Below are 24313 nucleotides of genomic sequence, written 5' to 3'. Positions count from 1 at the left end.
GTGGCGGTGCGACTCCTAGGTTGCTGTGACCCACCGATTGCCAAATTTGCAACACTTTGGTGGATTTCATGTTTGCAATCTGTGGGTCATGGTAATGTGCGACCACAGCATCGCGACCCCACTGACTTCTCCGAGAGTGCGAGCTTGCACAGCTACACAGCGGTCTTTGGTCATGTGACCCTAGCTCTGTTTAATAAAAGCCGGAGAGCTACTAATAAGCGTCGCACAACTAAAAAATTGTATGTGATTTGTCTGCGACTTTTTCACTCAAGCACCGCGATTTTCGAGTACTTCTCTACTCGGGTGAAAAGATTCGGGGGGCGCCGTGGATGAGCGGGGGGTTGCAGAGGGGAGTGGGGGGGGGGGGGGGAGAGTTAGAGAGAGAGAGAGCTTCCCATTCACTTCAATGCCTGCAATACCAAGCTTGGCCACTGCAGTGAGATTGGAGCTGTGTGCTTCCTGCAGAAATCAACTCGGAGAACAAGCGCACCTACCCAGCGAACATCTGATCAGCAGAGGTCCCGGGCTGTGTTAAGGCAGCAGAAATGCAATCCTAAGCTCCAGCTCACGTCCTGAAGGTTGCGAGTTCAATCCCCGCATGGTTCAGGGAGCTGGCTCAAGCATGACTCAGCCTTCCAAGGTCGGTAAAATGAGTACCCAGCTTGGTGGGGGGGGGGGGGGTAATAAATAAATCACCTGAAAGCGCTGCGGAATAAGTTGGCGCTATACAAATAACAAGATTAATTAATTTTTATCTACTACTGGTGGCCTCTCCTGCAGATAGGCCATTGATAGTTTACAACTGTGCAACCCCAATAAACTACTCACTGTGTTCTACCAGATATTACAAAGTAGCCCTGCTTAGAGTACGCTTTGTACGGTACCTTTACACACATATAAATACTGTACCACTGCACCTCCACCCATGTAATAAGTGGATGGAAGCTTCATACCTGAAATGGTCTGGAACCTCAAAGTCAATGACATTACAAGATTGTGAGTAAACTTAGTAACTGCAGCAATAGGCGAGTATAAAAATATAGTTCTGTGATATATACATGTCCTCACTAATCCTGGCACATGGCATTCTTCTGCGTAAGACATTCTGGAATGATCCTTGAGGGGCGGTCACTATCCCGGTGGGTATCCAGTCATTCTGTAGGAACTCGTGTCTTCTCGGTGAGAACAGAGTCGAACGCTGTGGAGAGGACCTTACAGATGGACTGGGCATGTTCCTACAGAAAGAATGCAGTAGACAGATGAGTCTTGTAAAGGTCCTGTAATGTAATGAACACTATATACTGTACACAAGGCAATTCAGTCTCCTGATCAGCCCGATTGTAACTGATGCAACCGACGGATACGATGGGGGAGGCAATCTTATCTAAGCAATCGACCTGTACTCACCAGACTGGCACACTGATAGATCCACAGGCTACACTGGTCCTCACTGGCGTCTTTGGTCTTCAGAGCTAGCAAACTCTTTCCAGCCACCAGTCCATCGTCATAGCACACCATGGAGACAATGAGATAGAGCGGGTGCCGATGCAGCACATCCTGGAACCCCAAGGGAATACACGGTACATTGTTATGGTTTTTGACTTATTGAGAGGGTGTAAAATCTAATTGCATGAGCTGAGGTTTGAGGGTGTTCGACAAATCGTCAAGGAAATTTCGGAATACTGATATAATATAAAAAAAAGCTGCAATATTACCTGCAAACATCTGGGTGATCAACAAGAAGGAGCTGAATGGCCATATATCATATCAACAGTAAATGGCGCCCCTTTCTCCTCTGTAGTTTGCTTAGTATTGATTTTCCTAGTATTATTCAGGGACTGTCCTGTGCAACGGATGGGGCTTTTCACGACAACCCTTACTGTCAGCCAAACCCAATACATTGTTTCTGATACTGCAGTTCAGCTAAAGTTCTACTCCATTCAGCTGGATAAAGCTGTGCTGCAGTACCAGACGTCTCCACCCGCATGAACATGGACGGCGCCGCGTTGGCACACAGATCACGCAATAAGGCTGCTTTCACATCTGCGTCGGATCCTAAATGCAATGTCGCAAATTTAATGTGCTGAAAAACTTTAAACACATTTTATGTGGTGTAAAATGAAGAATAAGTGCAATTGGACCATTTTAGAGGTTTTTGCGGTGTTCATGGTTCAGACAATGGTCTGTGGGTCAGTGTGATTACACCAATACCAAAATGTCTATGTTTTTGTTTTACTACTTTTAAGGAGTAAAGAAACTTTTTTAATATAAAAATTGCTTTTCTTTCACTTTATTCTGAGATCCAGAACTTATTTAATTCTTCGTCAAGTGGGCTGTCTGACAACTGGGGTTTTGCAGGGCGAGTTTTTACTGTTTACAGGCAGGGTCATCTTTGACTGTAGCAATTAAATAGTCAACTGCTACAATCGATTGTGGCAGTTGACAGCGGCTGTCAGCTGTCAAAAAGGGCAGACAGCTACTGGGTATAGAGCGGACTCGACTCCCAAGCCCACTCTATACCCCTTTCATAACCTCACAATGCATATTTATGTAATGCGATCAGAATCATGTGTTACATTGGTGAACACCCACAGAAAGAATTGACCTTCTGCAGATTTCAAAATCTGCACTGCAGATAGATTTGCGCTTGGCAAATATCCCCAGTTGCGTATAAGAGATATTTTTTAAATGCCATCTACTTTGCTGGTACTCTGCTGCACTGCTAATGCACTGCATATGCATTTACTCTTTGCGTTGCAGTGAGACTCTGTGTAGCTATGCAGTTTGCATATATGTCATATTGGGCCCCGATTTAAAAGTGATAATCCCTATATCAAAAGTTATACCCTATCCAGAGGATAGGGAATAACCTAATGTTCAAAGGGAGTCTCAGACCTGAGACCCCTACTATTCCTGAGAATGGGCGTTTTGTGTCCCCTGTCTTCCTCACTGTGGGCTTACTGCATACCCCACAGTGAGGAGGAGATGGAATGGAGGAGCAGTCTTGCATGTGAAGTGCCACTTCATTCTCTTTCAATAGGATTGCCAAAAATAACAGAGTACAAGCACTCAGCAATTTCCGTCAGCCCCACTGAAGTGAATGGAGTGGTGGCCACACATGTCCGGCCAGATTTCCATTCAGTCTGACGTCACCGTTTCCCTGCAGTGACCAGAAGAGTGGGACACAGGATCCCCATTTATTCTCAGGATTGGTCAGAATCTCAGTAGTGAGACTACAACTGATCATAAAGTGGATATGGGATAGGTTTTGATTTTGGGATAACCCTTAAACCCCTCATGGAAGTGGGCCTTTTTTTTCCTCCTATTTTCAGTTTTTTCTCCCCCCTTCCTTTTAAAAAATACTAACTCCTTTATTTATCCATCAATGTTGCTGTATGAGGGCTTGTTTTTTGCGAGGCAAGTTGTATTTTTCAATGGTACCTTTTAATGTACTGAAAAACTTTTAAAAAATTCCAAGTGAAGAGAAATGGGAAAAAAACAATGAAATTCCACCATTTTGTGTGCGTCTTGTATCTACGCCGTACACAATGCAACAAAAATGACAGGATAACTTTATTGTGTGTGTCAGTATGATTACTACAATACCAAATTTATATTGTTTTTTTTTTCTGTACCACTTTTATTTTTTTCCAAAGATAATTTAAAAAAAAAAATTATTTTCTGCCGCCATCTTCTGACAGCCATGGCTTTTTTATTTTTCCATCAACATAGTTGTGCGAAGGCTCGTTTTTTATGTAACGTCCTGTAGTTTCTATTGGTACCATTTTGTAATACATACAACTTTTTGATCGCCTTTTGTTACATTTTTTTCTGACAACGTTCAACCATGTGGGGTAAATAATGCGTTACTTTGCTAGATTGGACTTTTATGGACATGGCGATATCAAATATGTATTGTTTTAGTATTTTTATTCTTTAGTTATAAATATGGCAAAAGTTTTTTATTTAATCATTACCTTTTTTTAATACTTTTTAAAACTATTTTTTTGCAGCATTTTTAGCCCCAACAGGAGACAAGAACTTTAAATGCTTTTACCGCTCCTGCAGTATGATGTAATGCCGTAGCATTACATTATACCACGATCTGACAGGCAATTTGCAATGACAGCTCTGGAGCCTTCAGAAGGCCCCTTGCTACCATGGCAGCTGTACGGCAACCTGCGATCTTTTTGCGAGGGGATAGTGTAGGACCCCAAACATTGCCTGGGGAATTTAAATGCTGCTGTCACAATTGACTACGGCATTTAAGAGGTTAACAAGTTTCGATCATCGACGCAGCTTATTGGAGCTGTAAGAAACAGCCGGCACCTGCATTCTATGGTGCAGGATCGACCCACAATCCCCCTCCATACATACCCTGAACCTGCAGGACGTAACTGTACTTCTAGTAGCGTTAAGAAGTTAAAGGGTATCTTATATAGAGCAGGAGAAGCCGAGCAGATTGAGATTGATATATAATATATATATATATATATATATATACACATATACATACACACATATACACACAGTGGTACTGTATAACCTGCTTTCTTGAGATCATGAAATAAATTTAGTCACTTACATACTGATCCAAGGTAGTAACTTTGATGCCGTACTTCGAAACCACCATAACGAAGTCTTCATCCGAAGGCACGAAAGGGAGTTTTCCATCTTGCTAAAACAGAGAACATAATTATTAAAAAGGGGTTTTCTCGTTACTTCAAACTGCTTCACAACCACTCTGTCCTTCCTGGTTGCTGCTGACCAGGACATGTGAATGCTTCAGCCAATCACTAGCTGTTCAAGGTCACTACTGTGACCAGTGATTGGCTGCAGCAGTCACATGTCCTGGCCAGCAGCAACCAGGAAGGACAGAGTGGTTGTGAAGCAGTTTTAAGTAATGGAAAAAACCCTTTTATGATAAATGTGTAGCTCAGAGATCTATATTTACTAAGGTGTGAGTGCTGAAGTGAAGCTAAAAAGGTCAATCCTTCATGACAATCCACACTCCGACTCCTGACAAGGAGTGTATTCCACTTACTGTCAGAAGACGGAGCTGTAGCCCAAAGATAGGAAGTGATGGCAGAGAGCCTTTATCAGTGTTTTACACTAAACCAGACTTAGTAGGAAATAAGTTGAATTTGGTTCTAATGGCACTACTGCTATGTATATTTTAGCACCACTAAGATGAAAATACAGGGCTGCATGCAGGAGACCTAGGACACAACGAGAAGTCCCTATAGTTCCCTAATCAAGAACCCTTACACTAAGTATAAGCATGCAGTGTAGGCACAGAGCCCCCGCCCCAAATTACCTGAGCAACGTCAATATAATTGATTAGGTCCAGTGATCCCTCCAACGCTTTGCTTTCCTCTGGCTTAACTCTTTCAATGGATCCCACATATTTTACCTTGAACTCAGCACAGGGCTCTGAATTATTTGAGGTCTGTCCTGTGGGGAGCAGAGATGAAGAGGTTAATAAGTAACATCACACACTAGCATTACCTGCGCCGGTAGTTTCCAATTAATATCCTTTTGTGCTCTTATGTCCTGCCCTGTGGGCTGTATAGTTCATACCGCATTGCATGGTGGGCTCCTGAGCTACCCCTGCAGCGAGGAGAGGAAGTGCACTTCCTGTGAGCGGGTTGTATGCAATCGCTCAAAGCTTTTTAAAGGAGACGCACGCATTTATCACTGCGCAGTACATAACGGACAAACCTTCTTAGGTAAAAATAGGAAACCGGTCGTCGGCACTCCAATTAGACAAACTTTATTAACAGGAAAAAAATACACCACTAGGCCTCATGCACATGGGCGCATTTTTGCTGCGGAATCTGGGGCTGGCGTCCGCAATTGCGGATGGAATGCAGATTCTGTGGCAAAAGCGGGAGTTTAAAAAGATAAATCTGTACTGCGGATGTCTGCCGGCAAGCTGTGCGGACCATCTGCAGTATAGAGAAGCCGGAAGAAGACAAGTCCACGGGGATCCAAGCGGAAAAGACGACAGGTACGCAGGGTCACCCGCCCCAGTCAAGGCCGCATTCCGTGCGGGATTCTGCAGCCGGAATCCGGACTTGCCGTGTGCATGAGGCCTTAAAATGTAATATTCCGGCTCCATACGTGAGCCTTTCTCTTGCGTGATCCATACACTGCAGGTGTTAGCTATCCTTGACAGCTGAAACATGGCTGCAGCATCCATGGTCGGAGCAAACTCTGATTGAGGCAGTTAACCATTTAAATGCCGTTGTCAATTCTGACAGCGACATTTAAATGTCCTGAAAGGCCTCTTTGCGATGAGATCGTAAGGTGCCACTTGGGTATAAAGGCAAGCTAGGACCTCTTGAAGGCCCCAGGGCTGTCATGTATTTATACCAATTAAGATATGCTTGTGGTATGGCTTAATAGAATGCCTACGGAAATTCAATATACTGCAGTAAGGAGGTATCGCATTATATTGTATAAGTTCAACTTCTCTTAACGGCTAAAAAAAATTGTGAAAGAGTGAAATGTAAAAAAAAACACCTTAATTTAGCCATAATCAAATCCACAAACTAAGGGCCCAATTACATGGAAAGATGATCGCTCAAAATTCACGGCAGTTTGAGTGACAGATTTGAGCAATCACTTTGCATAAGCTCTTAAGTAGCTAATTAGCTACTTAAGAGTTTATCAGCGTGTAAATGAAGGCAACCACTGTAAGACAGGGGGAGCGCTGTCATCTGCATACAGCTGTTTTGTTTTCAGAGCTGTCAGCTGATAGCTCTGAGAACAGCAGGAGCGCTGACAGCTGCTTTGTTCTCAGAGCTATTGCTTGAAGCTCCGAGCGGGATACCAGCTGAAAGAATAGTATCAGCGGTGCTGATAAGAGTCATCCTTAAGGGCCATGTCCTTAAGGGGTCATGATGGGTTGCAGAGCAGACAATACATGTAACTATTTTGATTATCTCTACTATCTCTGTTAGTAGATTGGTCCATCCCCCATAGAATTTCTCCCGGTTGTGGAGATATTGGAAAGAAGTATTAGATATCTCCTTTGTATTAGATAGCTCCTCTAGTTTGCCTTTTGGGTAATGTTGAGGACATCTCTGTGCAATGGAGAAGCATCAGCTAGCATTAGACAGTCCGATTGCTGTCTAATGCTCACAAATTGATTGCAACCCATTGGATGTCACCAAACCTGCCCTCAATAACAAAATACACCACTAGAGTAAATAAGCCTCTGAGACTAGGTAAATGGGTCTAAAACGAAAAAGTGTCAAAAACTGTGATGATACATGGAGTCTTCGGCTTGAGGTTTCTGGATTAGACCGTCGTCTTTAGTCAAAGAAAAACTATTAGGATTTTAGAATCTCCAAGGTAGTGATGGGGGCTTTGGCTGACGGCTCTCTTTCCGTCTAATATGTGACTCAGGTGCCATTTACAAAATTGTTTTGGTATTTCTTCTTTCTTTTGACGCACTAGAGAAAATGTGAACGAGACCTATTCTGGCCCTGTGTGCAAAAATAGTTGTGTAAGGAGGTTAAGTTTTCTATTGCTTTTTTGCTTATTACAGAAAACAAAGCTTTTCAATAAAAACTATTTCACTGAAAAAAAAAATCCAGGAAAAGCCCTCAGAAACTATGGGGCTTATTTACTAATACTGTCTAAAAGTTAGACAGTGCAAACGTAGACTAGACAGTGTTAAAATACAACAGACTTATCACAATATCTTAGCTGAATGATAAATCTAGCACATTTTAGGACTGCCTAGTCGAAGTTTAGACCACCCATTAGTTGGCTAATAGAGATGAGCGAGTATACTCGCTAAGGCACATTACTCGAGCGAGTAGTGCCTTAGCCGAGTATCTCCCCGCTCGTCTCTAAAGATTCGGGGGGCGGGGAAGAGCGGGGAGATATCTCTCTCCTTCTCTCCCGCCCCCCCCCCCCCCCCCCCCGCAACTCACCTGTCACCAGTGCCGGCCCCTGAATCTTTAGAGACGAGCGGGGAGATACTCGGCTAAGGCACTACTCACTCATCTCTATTGGCTAGGTTTAGGCCAAAAATTGGGTCAAAATTTTGGTGCAATTCTGCCTTCATTTTTGGTGCAATTCAGACCATGCTCCCTTTTCAGACAAGTTAGAAAAACTATCCGAAAGGGTCTAGGGTATTTTGAATAGTAAATAAGCCCCTATGTAAATGAAAACGTCAAATGGTTCCCATCTCTGCGGAGCTTTAGCGGTCCTGCAAAATGTAACAGTACTTCTGTAACATAAAAGACGGGCACTTCTCTGGTCTCCATAAGAGCACGTAGATTCGGCTACTTCACGTTTGGTTGGTTCGGAGAGTAAAGTACCTAAGCTTTTTGTAGAGTCAGTATCAAGGCTCGCCACGGTGCTGGATCTGGAAAGGCCTCCAAGGCTGGAATCTACAGACTAAGAAACCATAGTTACCACATTATAAAGCAAATAAATCAGTACTTGTTCTCATTTCCCCTTCTTTACATCCTTATACACTACTTATCATGCAAGACTCATGAGATAAGCTGCAGTAAACACCCATCTGCTAAAATATTATGCTGCTGTTAAAACATTTTTTCCAAGTTAGATATTTATTGCATACCCATAGGATATGCCATAAATGTCTAACAGACGCAGGTTCCACCTCTAAGACCTACACCTTTGTGGAGAACGGAGTTCCCTAACCCACCTGGTGACGGGGCTAACACATCCAAGTGGAGAAGGAATGAAGACGAGGCCTTGCATGTCTACAGCGCTCTTCATTCACTCCTATGGGAGTTTTGGAAGTAGCGGACTATGGCATTCCTTATAATCTATTGTAGGTCATACAGATAAGACAGCGATCCTATAGTGACCAACATCGATGCCCTATTAACATGCACTATTTCCTGGCTAAATGTGAATGTTATTTCAGTGGAGCAGGATTAATATGAATAAAAGGCAGAAAGAATATGATTTTACAAGAAAAATCCATTCTGTTTACCGACAACACCTGCTCAGAACACTGCACCATGTTCCGAAAGATACATTTAGGCTGGGTTCACACAGGGCGGATTTGTTGTGGTTTTGCTGCGTTTTTTCCGCAGAAGAACCGCTTCTGCGGCAAAACCGCTTCAAAGGTTATTTTTGTCTAGCAGATTTTCTCGCGGAAAAATCCGCAAGCGTCTTTTTCCGCAGCGCTTTTTTACTTTTGCAGCGTATTTTGGTGCTGTTTTGCTGCACCCATAGGTCTATGGACAAAAAAGTGTTGCGGAAAAGACAGAAGAATGGACATGCTGCGTGCTGAAAAACCGCTCCACAGTTGCATTTCCGCACTGCGGCTGTGCGGAAAAAATCCGTCCTGTGAGAACAGCTTTTTGCCCAAACACATTTGTGCTGCATTGCACTGCAAACGCAGTGGTTTTGCCGCAGTGCAGATATGCAACGGCAAACCGTGGCAAAACCGCAGCAAATCTGCCCTGTGTGAACCCAGCCTTACTGTATAATATAATGAAGCAAGACCTTCTTCATATTACCTCTGTAGGTAATATGCCAGGGAACTGTCTTACAGCTGGTCCATTCCCTTGGACTGGTCCAGGCTCTGTTCTCCTTATCCCTGTCAAACCCAACCCTTACCTGATGATTGAGGTCTCCAGCTCTGAGAAGAAGACATTGTGTGTTGCACAGACAGCATGTACGCCGAACATTCCAAATTGGGTACATGCATGTGGTATCAGTAAGGCCGATGCCCGCTGCCGGGAACATCACTGGATATGTGTTTAGCCCTGGATATGTGCCAAGGAAATGGAAAGAAAACACACAGAAAATGTTCATACACAACATCTTCTCAAACTCAGAACTGGAGATGGCAACTACAAGGCAAGGGATGCGGATTGCCCAGAACGGGAGACCAGTCCAAGGGAGCAGACTGCCAACTGGGCTGTTCCCTGGCTATTTGAATAGGGTGTGCAGTTTACAAAAAAAATGGCAATTTGGGGGGTTTCAGGGTCATGCCACCCCTCTTGGGAGAAAAAAAAAAAGATATGTTCATACTCCTATTTGTATCAGCCACTTGTGGTTTGGTTTAGCTTACATGATACAAATGCTGGTGACAGACTTCCTTTAACCCCTTGAGTGGCGGGTTTCCTACCACCCTGTCGTGCCCACCAGGGCAGGTTTTTTGAAATGGTCTAATCATTGAATTTCAACTAATTTTGCAGTTGCGTCTCAAGAGCCATAACTTTTTCATTTTTTCATTGACCAGGTCATATAAGGGCTTGTTTTTTGCGGGACAAGTTGTGATTTTTTTAAACGGGGGAGGAAAAAAAGAAATGGGGAAAAAAGAAAAAAAGGGGCCATGTCATTAAGGGGTTAAATAACGTATTAACTTCCTTCTCTGGGTCATTACGACGCATGGATACCGCATGTGTGATTGTATTTTTGATTTTTTACAAAGTAAAGGGAGACAAGTGTTTTTATTATATTTTTTTTTATAATTTTTTAATTTTTTTATTTTTATTTTTTGTCCCTTTAGGGGACTTCCACAGGGACCCATCAGGACCCCCTGATCACATTCCGGGGGTCCGATGGTGACAGCCCTTTACATGCTGCAGTGACAGCCCTTTACATGCTGCAGTCACATAGACTGCAGCATGTAAAGGGTTAACACAGCAGAGATCGGAGGTTTTCTCTGATCTCTGCTGTAAGAGCTGGTGCCTGCTTGTCCTCTGACAGCTAAGCACCAAGCTCTCCCTGCCACAGAGACCATCGGCTTGCTTCTGACAAGCCGATGGTCTCTATGGCAACCTGTAAACAAACCAGGAGATTGCCAGCATGTCGGCAATATCTTCTGCTGGTTTTTCAAAGTCCTGCACTGCTCTATGTGGGTCTGTGCAGGCAGAGCACACTGCTACAGCTTGTGGCATTGTGCTCTGCAGCTCCCATAGTGATACATAGCCCGGAAATCTTCCGGGCTATGTTGCTATGAGCAGTGGAGCTCGACCCGGAAAATTTCCGGGCGTGCCACTCAAGGGGTTAAAGGGGTTGTACCAGGATTGACTTTTATCAGCTATCCATTGGAGACCCCCCACTGATCCCAAGATCTCCCTCCCCCATCCCCATCACTGAGGGCTCACTGCACCCCCACACTGACGTAAAAATTGAATTGGTTGCACATGCACCGCTCCATTCATTTCCATCTCTCGTAATCCTACTGAAGATGAATGGAGCAGCACCATGCATGACCGACTGTTGCTCCATTCAATCTCCTCTTCATTGTGGAATGGGGGTTGTGGGGTGCAGCGAGTCCACAATAAGGAGAGGGCGACATTGGAACTCTGTTCTTGGGATTGGTGGGGTCTCAGGGGGTGAGATCCCAACCAGACTATTATCACCTATCCTATAAACAGGTGATGAAAGTCAATCTTGGTGCAACCCCTTTAAAGGAGTTTAGGCAGGTGTGACAACCCCTTTAATTTCCCCTAGGGATTCATTTTAGGGATTTTCAGCACTAGCTAGTTCTCCCACAGATAATAGACGATTATTAGGGATCCCCGCATAGATCATCTTCTCATAAAAGAACCCTTCTAACAAAAAGGGATTGTCTGCAGAAGTTAGAGTGCAAGAAGCTCTAAAAGATGTGGGTGCCTCAGTTCCCCTTCATCATAGTTCTAATGTCCACTTTTGAAAAAGAATCTCCTTAAGCATTAGGAAATGAAAAAACTATTTTGCTGACCCTGAAAATCAACATTGCCACCTTCCATAGCAGGACTGACACCTGATAAATCCCATTCACATGATGCAGAACAGTATAGGTTTTAGGGCATTTACCTACCCCTTCCCTCATTGACTTCAATAGCCAAATTGTAATCTAGAAACATTGTACAACTACTTAAAAAAATAGAGGTCGTCCATCTCAGCAAAACCACATTATCATACAGCTTGCTGGGAAGTGTCGTTCAATAGGGACATCAGTGAGGGAGGAAGTAGCCAACTTCTCCCCCTTTTGGGTTTCAATAAAAGTCAATCTAGCCTAGAGCCTGGGAAATCAGACATGGGCAGTTGTATTGTCCACCCTGATACCTGAGGGATATGTTCTTATCATGCTGTATGTGTACATACCTTACTCTTGGTGCTGATCTCGCTGCTCTGAGAACTACTACTACTGTGCCTCTTCTTCCCCTTGCGGAACATTCTCTTATCACAGTTCCATCCGGACTTCCTGCAGGGAGAAAAACATTTGGAGTGTGATTGTCGGCAGAATATCCCTGCTAGCGGCGCAGGACGTTCACAAAAAGGCACGGCTAACCGGATCATATACTGTACTAGCGTACCCGTCGCGCGTTGCTGCGAAGACAGACAGACATACATACATTCGTTTTTATATATCTAGATGACGGCAGCAGCGACCACTGAGGTTTTGTAGGCGGCTGCTTCCCCCCTTGCAGGCTGAATAAAATAGCCGTTGTGTGGAACATCCAATTTATCCGGCTGCTGTGGTTTCTTGGGAAGATGGCCTAGTACATGTTTGCCCACTTCCAACTCCAATGGAGACTGACTGTAAATGGCTGGCGTGCTCTAGTATTTATGGTTCCAAGCTGTACGTGTCATTGCATACAGTCTATCTATCTATCTATCTATCTGGGTTATTGCATACAGTCTATCTATCTATCTATCTATGACATCAGGAAATGAGAGAATTAGATTCCAACTCCAATGGAGACTGACTGTAAATGGCTGGCGTGCTCTAGTATTTATGGTTCCAAGCTGTACGTGTCATTGCATACAGTCTGTCTATCTATCTATCTATCTATCTATGACATCAGGAAATGGCGAGCCGCGAATTAGATTCCATACGTAAAATTTGAACGCTAATTCTTTGGCGCTTTGAATTGAATAATCGAGTTGGGACCCATTAACTTTTCCTATTTATGACATAATCAATGCTCGAGCCAAATTTCAATTAAATTCCGTACATAAAATTTGGACGCTAATTCTTTTGCGCTTAGAATTGAATAATCGAGTTGGGATGAGACATAAGGCCTTGCCCATAAGCATTCCCCAACCTCCAAGAACTGAACCTACCTACCTGAATGAGATTTTGTAGGCCGCTGCTTCCCCCTTGCGGGCTGAATAAAATAGCCGTTGGGTGGAACATACAATGTATCCGGCTGCTGTGGCTTCTTAGGAAGATATCCTAGTACTTGTTTACCCACTTCCAACTCCAATGGTAATTGGCTGGCGTGCTCTAGTGGTTCCAAGCTGTACGTGTCATAATAGAGCCTTAATGACATCACAATGCAGCTTATGAGAACATGTTGGGGCATGTTCGCGCGTTGCTGCGAAGACAGACATACATACATACTACGTTTTTATATATCTAGATGACGGCAGCAGCGACCACTGAGGTTTACCGCTGGGGTATGTCACTCTTATTACTAATGGGGGGAGTGTCACTATTATTACTGCTGTGGGATGTCACTATTATCGCTGGGGTGAAGGTGTCACTATTACCGCTGGGGTATGTGTACATGTGGCAGAAATGGGCAGGGCTCTTTCAGAATAGACCGGGTGCAGATTTTGACTGCTTTTTAGATGCGGAAATGCTGCAGAATTTTCCACAGAAATCTCCGCTGAGCACATTCTGCAGTATTTCCGCGTCCAAAAAGCAGTCAGAATCTGCACCCGGTCTATTCTGAAACAGCCTTGTCCTTTTTAGAACGACGGGGGTAAAATCATACGTTGTGATAAGCCCCGCCCCCTGACGTGTTGGCACTTTGCGATACATAAGTGGGTTTTGGGTTGTAGTTTGGGCACTCGGTCCCTAAAAGGTTCGCCATCACTGGCCTAGTACATGTTTGCCCACTTCCAACTTCAATGGAGACTGACTGTAAATGGCTGGCGTGCTCTAGTATTTATGGTTTCAAGCTGTACGTGTCATTGCATACAGTCTATCTATCTATCTATCTATCTATCTATCTATCTATCTAGCTATCTATCTATGACATCAGGAAATGAGAGAATTAGATTTTGTAGGCCGCTGCTTCCCCCTTGCGGGCTGAATAAAATAGCCGTTGGGTGGAACATACAATTTATCCGGCTGCTGTGGCTTCTTAGGAAGATATCCTAGTACTTGTTTACCCACTTCCAACTCCAATGGTAATTGGCTGGCGTGCTCTAGTGGTTCCAAGCTGTACGTGTCATAATACAGCCTTAATGACATCACAATGCAGCTTTATAGAACATGTTGGGGCATGTTCAAGGGCGTCCGATGTTGATGACATCAGTGATGACATCACAATAGCAGGTGGCTTACTTACTCGATCTACGTGGGGGGGGGGGGCGTAACTTTCGACGACGCTCGCGCGCCATTTATCGTAGGATATTTGTACTATGCCTATAATCTTCCCAGGAGTGTACTTAACAACTTCCCAAAGTTTCATGGCGATCGGATGAATGGTGTAGTAGCGCATAAAGGACAAACAGACACGCACGCACGCACGCAGACACGCACGCAGACAGACATACATTCAATTTTATATATATAGATGTAATCACTATTTTGTAATGCTGAAGCCTTCACTTGTTGCAATATGGAAACATGCTCCTCGCATAATTCCCTGCACCTTTATGAGAATGCGTCCTTTGAGCCTGATAAGCCCTTGTAAAAGGACCATTAGACTTGGTTCATACCAGCATTAAGGACTCCGTTCGGGTTTCTGCTTTCCTGTTCCGTTATGGCAACAGAAAAAAGGAATCCCTGCCCGAACTGATCTGTCCTATTACAGAACCGAATGGACCCAACTTGCTATAATGGGGTCAGTCCAGCTTTTATTATGCTGTCCAGCATTTAAAGGGTCAATAACATCCTGCAGAGACCCTTATTTTGCAGCGGCTTATTATTTTTTCCTGAGCGTGATTGTGCATGGGGTTGGGTGCTAACAGCTATTGAAGGTATATGGCCACCTTTGCTGATCATGTTGGGGGGGTCTGATTGCTGCAAGGACCATCACAATACTCAGAATTAAGGATTTTCCTTGCACAGGAACAGTCCTGGTCGCTTGCTGTGCTCGGACATACAAGAAAGTCCTATTCGTAGGCTATATTCACACGGGTGAGCGCAATATCAGGCTGAGGAACTCACGTTTCTCACCGACGCAAGGCGTTATTTGTTCAACGCCTCGCATCACTTCTGTGAAACTACAATCCTCAGGCCTGTGTTTCACGTGCGTTAGAGGATCGCAAGTTTTTCCTATTGAGTCCAATGGGAAACATGGCACTCACGTGAACTTTGCACAGCATGCGAGTGCCAAGCGATGTCTTTCCAGGTCACCTTGAAAACAATGGGCGAGGCGTTACAAAAGATAGAAGTGCTGCGAAAATCGCTCATATGAATAAATCCATTCAGATTCGTGCGAATTTTGTACATTTTGCAATGTGCGAGATTCTCGCCCATGTGAATAAGCCACTGTGAGGGTTATGAACATCTTAATTTATATATGTATGTATCTTTGATATACGTTTCCGGAGGCTGTAGGCCTAAATTGTACACTCTATTCTGTGTCCTATGAAAAGCTCTGCTAAATGAAGTACAGGTGTAATCTTAAGTGTCCATCATGTCTCCAAGAGCTTGTTTATCTCGTTACACTGATCAAAAGGTTGTATGGAATGCTTTGTTAATGTAGAGTGTGATGATAATCAGGATACCAGACACGATGTCTACAAACAAACAAATAAAGCATTGTTTATAGAGAAGACAAAATTATGTACCAGTAAAACAGGTCGACCTCTGTAAAGCAGTTCAACCTCTGATACGCCTACTATTTTTTGTATAAGAAAGACAATGTACACAATAAACTCAGATTTGCTCTAAGATATGACCGTGATGCCTGTGTCTATTGCTTTCTCATGGTGGCTGCCATAACCACCTTTGATTTGGAGCCCCACAGCATATTAACGTAACATGGAAAAATCCCTATCACCCTTATACTGAATGCCGCTGTATCGCAGTTTCTGCTCGGTGGGTGACCTAGAGCCAAGTGCAGAGCGTTTTTACACAACCGCTGTTTTTTCTGGCTATTAACCAGCGCTGATTAACAAGTGCCATTAATGCTTATGTAATAGCGCTTTCTTCTGGGCTGCACCTACCTGGCAATTATCGGGAAAACACAAGCACTACCGGCAGCTGGATGCATTTGCGTAACAGCAGCCTTAGACCTCCTGCACACTGGTGAAAGCGATATCGGGTCGTGATTCACTGTGACAGCAGCGGTAGGGTGTTCAATGATGAGGGGACTCTCTGCGAGGATGAAGGAATCCCCTACCACAGCTTGTCACAGCAGTGGCAGAGGGGTGCGATCTTCTCCCTATGTTTTCAATGGGGTGGGCGCTGCTGACACCGGCTCTATTGACAACAAGATGAAACCCCTGGATGCTGTCATATCCAGGGGTTTCACATCCAAGGGCTTCAGAATGGTGAGGCTGCAGCTTGAGGACGGCAAGTACCCGTTTGCTTTAAACGATTTGTCTCTAGAGTGAATTTTTAACTGGGCAACCCCTTTAAGCTAAAGGGACCTAGAGCGTCCATTCACACAGGAGGTGTTTGGATGCAGAAAAAGCCGCATCACAAAAAAAGTGTGCATTTTTAGCAATAACAGACACTTTTTTTCCCCAATGCTGTTTATACTGCATCCCAATAGCCGGTGTGATTACACCCTGCTCCATTGTTCCTGAGATCAACGCAGGTCCCAGCGTTGGAACCCCAACCAATCGTAATTCTATAGCAGTGGTGGTGAACCTATGGCACGCTCTGTGGGCACGTGCGCCATCGCCTCAGCACAGATGACTGTCCTTTAAGTGGCTCGCGGGTTTGTCATTCTGTGTAAATGCTCCCCGCTTAGGTGAAGCGCTGTGATCCAGCGGCGAAGTCAGTCAGTGTAAACGCTCCGCACGAGAGCTAACGACCTGCAGTAGTATACTCGTGTAAAAGGGCCATTAGACACATGGGCGTGATAATCACAGCCGCCTAACAGGATGAATGAAATTTCAATGGCTTCGTTTTCACTAGCAGCATTCTCGCCCGTTAATAGGACCTATCTTCCTGCTTTTTTTTTTTTTTCAAACTAGCGTGGAGTTTGAAAAGTCCGAAAATAAGCAAAAACCCGGGTTCATGCGCTCCGTAGGGGCGAGCGTAGTTGCACTCCTGCCCATCTGTTTAAGCGTGCCGTGTAAACGGCCGTGTTGGCACTTTGCAAAGAATAAGTGGGTTTTAGGGAGTAGTTTTTACTGGCACTGGCCTCACGGAAAAAATACTGGCCGGTAACTTACTGGCATGGTGGCAACCCTAATGATGGCACCGGGAGTAAGCCCACTCTTCAGGAAGGTCTCCCGCTTTTTTCAGAGCACTCAGAGACTCTCCAGAAGAGACATAACTAATAGAAATGGCTGCTGGCTGTATAGAGAAGCCCTGCCAGCTGTTGTGAACCACAACTCCCAACATGTCTGCTGTGTAGAACAGCTGGAAGGTCACAGGCAACAGACTGCACTAGTAAACTTTATTTACAACCAGTAAAATGGATAAGTGGAGTGGTTACCCATAGCAACCAATAGAATCCCTTCTTTCATTTTCAAACCAGCGCAGAAAAAAAGAAAGCTGCAATCTGATTGGTTGCTAGGGGCAACTGCTTCAGGGCATTTTTTTTTGTAAACAATGGGCCCAGTTGCGGTACAACACAGAGGGCCGGTAATAACAATTGTTATTAATGCTATACTGACCTCCCCTCTGCCGGGCTAATACTCACCTGCCGAGCCGTTCCTGCCAGCCTTACTCTATAGCACAAAACGGGCGAACAACTCCCCGCAGCGCCGGGGAGGACACCGCGAACGGAACCTTACTGCAGAGAACATTGTACACCGGAAGTGTCGGGGGTAAATCTGAGACGGACTGATAGAGGGAACGGAGAAAGACCGGAAGTGGAGCTGACCGACTGCGAATGTGGTGGAGTCCAAGATGTCTGTGAAGAGGAAAGCGGAGAATGTGATCCCGGCGGAGGAGAGCGACCAGCTGCTGATCAGGCCGCTGTGAGTGTCTCTGTTCACTGTGTGTATATATATATATATATATATATATATATATATATATATATATATATATATATATAACACACTGTGACTATATACATATATTAGTATGACAATAAGAGGCCATATTATATATATATATATATATGGTCTCTTATTGTCATACTACATGTCAATGGTCTAATACCTGTGACTCTCCAGATTTTGGGAGACTACAACTCCCAGCATGTCCTAATGCTGTGATGACACTGGAAGCCGTCCAGCTTTCACACGTTGGCCGTTAAGCGTCCGTGCAGATTTTTGCTACAGGTTTGACAGCAGAATCTGGTGAATTCGTACCTCTTTGTCTTCAATGGGGATCCGTGTACGAAAAAAAGAGTTTGTGATGAGGATTCCACGCCGCGAATTCTCTGTCCAGATATTTGCGGGTTTCTGACATGATTTTTAGAGGTGGAATCCACATGGGAAGCTGCACCACCAGATTCCACCATTTATATATGCCCTAAGGCCAGATTCTGTACTTGCACGCACATTATGCAGTAGATAGAACCCAATGATTTCAGCTGGTTCGTTAACATGCGTGTATTTTTCTGTGTGTTTCGGTTGCGCAAAAAAAATTAAAAGCAGTGTGCTCTATTTTCCTGCGAACCAAAAGCCCCATAGAAGTCAATAGGGAAGAGCAAATATGCCAGGAGATGCATGAAACACTAAGGCTGGGTTCACACAGGGGGGATTTGCCATGGAAATTCCGTCTGGAATGTTGCCGGGGCAAATCCGCCTGCGGCTGCTAATCCCGGGATTAGCCAGCCATGTGGACGAGATTTCACAGAAATCTTGTCCACACGGGACGGCGAATCCGTTGCGGCAAAGCCGCAGCATGTCCATTTTTTTTTCTGTTGCGGCCGCGCTCTCCTCTATGGGAGCGCCGGCCGCCACGAAAAAGTGTGCGGCCAAGCCACTCCAAAATCCACGGCTAAATGCCACGGGTTTTGAAACAGCGCTTTCTTGGCGGAAATCTTGCGGTTTTTCGCTGCGGCCAAACCGTGAGATTTCCGCCGGGAATCCACCGTGTGGGAACCCAGCCTAATTGTGCAGGAAACGGAACACATCTGAAACTCATTAGACTAATTAGCCATTTCAATCGGTGCATTTTTTTTTTCGGAAAAAGTGCAGTAAAATACAGTGCAAAAAAAGCGTTATTTGTTCCACAAAAATGCTACGTTTTTAGAAATTGAAATCAATGGGAAAAAGGTGGATCCGTTTGTTTCCATTTATTACAGTTTCTTTCCTCCAAAAACAGAGCAGAGAGATGAAGAATAAAGATGAGCGAGTATACTCGCTAAGGCACATTACTCGAGCGAGTAGTGCCTTAGCCGAGTATCTCCCCGCTTGTCTCTAAAGATTCGGGGGCCGGCGCGGGTGACAGGTGAATTGCGGGGGGGAGAGAGAGATCTCCCCTCCGTTCCTCCCGGCTCTCCCCCGCCGCTCCCTGCCCCCCGTCGGCCCCCGAATCTCTAGAGACAAGCGGGGAGATACTCGGCTAAGGCACTACTCGCTCGAGTAATGGGCCTTAGCGAGTATACTCGCTCATCATTAAAGGGGTTGTCCCGCGAAACAAAGTTGGGGTTATACACTTCTGTATGGCCATATTAATGCACTTTGTAATGTACATCGTGCATTAAATATGAGCCAAACAGAAGTTATTCACTTACCTGTTCCGTTGCTGGCGTCCCCGTCTCCATGGTGCCGTCTAATTTTCAGCGTCTAATCGCCCGATTAGACGCGCTTGCGCAGTCCGGTTTTCTTCCTTTCTGAATGGGGCTGCTCGTGCCGGAGAGCGGCTCCTCGTAGCTCCGCCCCGTCACGTGTGCTGATTCCAGCCAATCAGGAAGCTGGAATCGGTAATGGACCGCACGGTGCACCGTGGGTGAAGATCCCGGGGGCCATCTTACTTAGGTAAGTAAGAAGTCGCCGGAGCGCGGGGATTCGGGTAAGTACTGGCCGTATTTTTTATTCCTGCATCGGGTTTGTCTCGCACCGAACGGGGGGGCTATTGAAAAAAACAAAACCCGGGTTTTGTTTTTTTCAATAGCCCACCCGTTCGGCGTGGGACAACCCCTTTAAAGAAGACCATAAATGGACCCCAATGCAGGTGTGAAAGCAGACTTACTGGTTGCTCTTCTCCAGGTTTCTGATTAATCAGCTTTCTGTGTATTTTTTAGGGGGGCTGGTCAGGAGGTCGGGAGATCATGTATCATCCTAGAATTCAAAGGAAGAAAGATCATGGTAAGTGACCGCCGCGGGGCAACCGGGAAGAACGTTATTACTTTCAATGTGCTTTAATCACCATATTTTTCTCCCCATGTACCAAGGGCTTTTTCACATGGGCGACAGCGATATCACATCGGTGTTCTGTGCGATATCGCTCCTTTTTCTTGCGGTGATTTTGTGACACTCTTTTGCCAGGACTTTCAGTGGGTGGGAGGAGGGCTTGATATATAAGGCCTTCCCTGAAAAACCGCCCTAGCTGCATAAAAAAAATACATCACCTAACAGCCACTGACAGCTCTGCCACACTTCTCTGCAGGTCCCTGGCACTTGTCTTCAGGCAACGCTTCCTGGTCAAGGTATTTTAAAAAAGGCCTTGCCTCCAGGAAGCACTGTCTGTGATTCGTTATCAAATGCCGTGGCTCAGCCAATCAGAGCCAGCGCTCAATGAACCAATCAAGCCATTCAATAAATTGCTGCGATTGGTTCTTCAAGTGCTGGCTCTGATTGGCTGAGCCGCAGCACTCGAGAATCAATTACAGCCAGCGCTTCCTGGAGGTGGGGATATCAAACCTACAAGCCAGGAAGCACTTGCTAAAAGTTGGACTTCCTACTGTAAAAGTTGCATCGCACCACACGAAAACCGCATTTTCATATGATGCAGCAGAAAGTAAGGCTACATAGGTAAACATGGGCAAAAAACCTCGCAAATTGCGGCAATATTTAGCAACCCGCAATTTTTTTTCTTGCAATGTAGCAGTCCACAAAACATAGCTAATGTGAAGTAACTCATTGAAAAGCATGGGCTTCACATACATGCGATTTGTAGCGCTGTTGCATCGCAAGAAAATCGTGTGATATTGTCGCCCGTGTGAAACCAGCCTTATGTTGTAGTTGTCCTGACAGTGATTGGTTGCATTGGTCACGTGGCTCTTTTGTTGGGGACGTGATCGCCGACTACCTGCATCGGGATTTGTAGATCCGCTGGAACCGGGGAGCCAATGAGACGGCAGCGGTGGGGGAGCGTGGAAGGATGGGTACAAATTCTGTTATTTTACTACTGTAGGCTTAAGAAGTTTTTGAACAAAACTATGTCCCCGGGGAACCCCTTTAAATTCCTCTGTGTTCAATCTAAACTGGACATTTATACATTTCTTCCTGGGTCATGACTGTATTCGTGAATGTTCATGCTAAAGCAGGTATATATAAAGCCTCTTAAAGGGATTCTGTCACCAGGTTCATGAAGTGTGACTTGGAGCTGGGCCGCGTTACCTCTTCCCACCTGCCGCATGCAGAGCGACAGCTCTTTCCCTATACACAGAAAGGCTAGAGAGCTGTCAGTCTGCATGATGCTGGCAGGGAGAAGCCAGCACGGCCCTTCTCCATGACTCGGAGTTCAACTCCAAGTCAAACTTCATGACCCAAGTGACAAAATCCCTTCAATGGGCACAACCGCACCTCACACTGTCTGAGCATGTGGACCAACTTGTATCTTATGCGGTTCTTTTATTTATGGTACTTTTTTTCTAACCTTAGCTGGATTGTGGCATTCACCCCGGGCTGGAAGGAATGGACGCTCTTCCTTATATTGATTTGATTGATCCTGCAGAGATTGATCTCCTTCTCATCAGTCAGTAAGTAATGTGCTGTTATTGATTAGTTACAGATATACATTATGCACATTCATGATAGGATATAGCTAACTAACGATGATGTTGTATGAGTCTATATACTGTTTATATCATTGATGAGTGTTCTACAGATATACTCTATATTGATGTGCTGTATGCTTTTATATTTTACCTCTTGTGCACTTACAACATCTGTGACAGAAATACAACTGGAAGCGGTTTGAATGCTGCATACAGATCCCATGGGTTACTAATTGGGTATGCAGAAATGTTCAGTATTGGTTCACCAGATATCTGCACCACAAAGACTCCCTAAGAAACTCTAATTCTATCTGTTCAGTCATGTCCGACTCTTGGATACTCTGTAGGCCAGTCCTCTCCATGCTTCTCTATTGTCTACTGCTGTCTTCAGTTGCCTGATGTCCATTCCCATGTCCTTCTTGATGTCTTTTGTCTTCCCCATTTCCTTCAATTCCAAGTAGCATCTCTTCTCCAGTGAATTCGTCCTCATCATGTGTCCAGAGTTAGTCAGTGTCAGTCCTGTGATCTTGCCTTCCAGGGACCCCTCTGGGTTGATACGCTTTGTTGGTGGCCCTAGTTGACCAGGGGATTCGTAAAAGTTTTCTCCAGCAGCTCGAAAGCGTCCATTTTTCTTCTGTCTGCCATCCTCGAAGTTCACATCTCACAGCCATATGTTACAATCAGGAAGATGACGGCTGTGATTAACCTTCGTTTGATGGTGACTAAGACATCCTTGCACTTCCATATTTGGTCCATGCTCACCATGGCCATACGCCCCAGTGCTAATCGATGCTTTATTTCACCTGTCGTCAAGCACCCACTATAATCGATGAGGGACCGAAGGAATACAAAACTATTAACCACTGAGATTTCCTCGTTGTTGACCATTATATGGACTTCCTTATTGGCAGGGTCTTCTTGATGTTTAGGTCTTCTTGTTTTTCCTAAGAGTTAATTCTGGCACCTGCCCGAGCAGTGCATCAGCATGTTCTTCCCTTTTCTACCACAGTAGCTTACTGCCACTTTTCCAAGCAAGAAAACAGTTTAGCTTTTCTGAGTGGGATTGTAAACCAGACTCGATACTTGAGACTTAGAAGCCATGCTTCCAACACTTTTCAAAAATCTGACACTGGTCCAGGGCTTGATAAATGTGAACCGCCATTCTTTTCAATGCAGTTTTATTTTTTTAATATGCCATTTGTAATACTGATTTGAATTGAGGCCGAGGGGTTTATATTACTGCGCAGATCGTATACAGACCGTTATTAATATAGGTATATGACATAGAGTGTGTTTCACTCAAATTGCAACCTAGTAATTTCACAATATTTGTGTTCGGGACGATGATATCTCATGAGTGAAGAGTGACGCTTACCTTGGTTCTTGGTGACCTCACAGAAAATGTTAAAAGTGGCCACCGCCAATCTCAAAACACTTCTGAACCCGATGCTCCATTCTGTTGAAAGGGAGCAATATGCCCACATTGATTGCGACAATTTCACGTCTATTGTTGTTCTTCAGTACAGCAATGTTACGGGTTTTGTTGGTGAACATGATACCCTTTTAGTGGTATCACAGGAACAAGTCTACTGCTAGAACATTGGGTGATCTCTGTGGCTACTGAGCCTGTAAGATGATGCTGTGTGACCACATTTCTGCCATGCTCTGGTTGGACGTGTGGCATGCTGCCCTCTCTTGCTGGAAGTCACCCTGCTGCAGCTCCTCATCATCCCGCTGGTTTGTGAATTCTGTGAATATCATTGGGTAACATTCAGTGGTGATGATGTCATTGAAGAAGACCGGGCCGATGATGTGGCGTTGGGACAAGGTGCACCACACACCAACCTTTATGGGATGCAGTGGTTTTTCATACATTTCATGCAGGTTGGTTGTGGCCACAATCTGTGTGTTTTGGCTATTCATGTGACCACACAGATGGAACCACGTGATCTGCGACCGTTCCTGATGTTGGCCAAAATTTTGTTGGAACCACTGCAGCTGCAGTTCCAGGATAACTGTGATGTGGTAGGGTTCACCTTGCTTCCTTAGTGGCTCTCTGACATGTTGCCAAAGACTGACTAATGTCCTATGATAAACGACTAAGACTTTTGCAGAGAATGGAGAAAACGTGCCCTCGCATTCTTTACTGTGCCCACTGACCTCTTTGGCCGTCCTCCTTGGTGTGCATCCCACATAGTTCATCTTGCTTGCTAGTCACTAAATGTTTTGTCTTGTTGGGGGCAGTAGAACCCCGAAATTAACACTGACATTCCACGAACGAACTGGTCACCCAGTATGTGCTTACCAGAAAAAACGCGCACTTTCGTAGAATACTT

At 44.8% G+C, this 24313-nt stretch overlaps 2 protein-coding genes across 2 annotated transcripts in view; one reads left to right on the top strand and one right to left on the bottom strand.

The window, feature by feature from the left end:
* Positions 1-374: 374 nt before the first annotated feature.
* ITGB1BP1 (integrin subunit beta 1 binding protein 1) lies at positions 375-17885 on the bottom strand. Its single transcript, XM_066597456.1, has 7 exons — positions 17778-17885; positions 12100-12199; positions 8337-8415; positions 5318-5454; positions 4586-4678; positions 1408-1557; positions 375-1235 (listed from the first exon to the last, which is right to left on the bottom strand). The coding sequence occupies exons 2-7, from the start codon at positions 12169-12171 to the stop codon at positions 1152-1154; spliced, it is 615 nt and encodes a 204-aa protein (XP_066453553.1). The 5' UTR covers positions 12172-12199; positions 17778-17885; the 3' UTR covers positions 375-1151.
* Positions 17886-17906: 21 nt separating this feature from the next.
* The window catches only part of CPSF3 (cleavage and polyadenylation specific factor 3), a 42470-nt gene continuing 36063 nt past the window's right edge, over positions 17907-24313 (top strand). The window contains exons 1-3 of the mRNA XM_066597443.1: positions 17907-18057; positions 20280-20343; positions 21862-21959. Of these exons, the coding sequence (XP_066453540.1) occupies positions 17987-18057; positions 20280-20343; positions 21862-21959 (233 nt within the window). The 5' untranslated portion in view covers positions 17907-17986. The remainder of the gene's footprint in view (positions 18058-20279; positions 20344-21861; positions 21960-24313) is intronic.

This window comes from Eleutherodactylus coqui, chromosome 1, assembly GCF_035609145.1.
Source record: "Eleutherodactylus coqui strain aEleCoq1 chromosome 1, aEleCoq1.hap1, whole genome shotgun sequence".
Taxonomy (NCBI): domain Eukaryota; kingdom Metazoa; phylum Chordata; class Amphibia; order Anura; family Eleutherodactylidae; genus Eleutherodactylus; species Eleutherodactylus coqui.
The sequence above is the reverse complement of the archived record's forward strand: the minus strand, read 5'-3'. Positions and strand labels throughout refer to the sequence as shown.

Excerpts from the sequence above, each read along its gene's own strand:
- ITGB1BP1 (XM_066597456.1), bottom strand. The coding sequence starts at position 12,171 with ATGTTCCGCAAGGGGAAGAAGAGGCACAGTAGTAGTAGTTCTCAGAGC. Across the intron at positions 5,455-8,336 it reads TGACTCTACAAAAAGCTTAG|GACAGACCTCAAATAATTCA; the intron begins GTACTTTACTCT and ends TGCTCCCCACAG. Across the intron at positions 1,558-4,585 it reads TTACTACCTTGGATCAGTAT|GATGTGCTGCATCGGCACCC; the intron begins GTAAGTGACTAA and ends TTGGGGTTCCAG.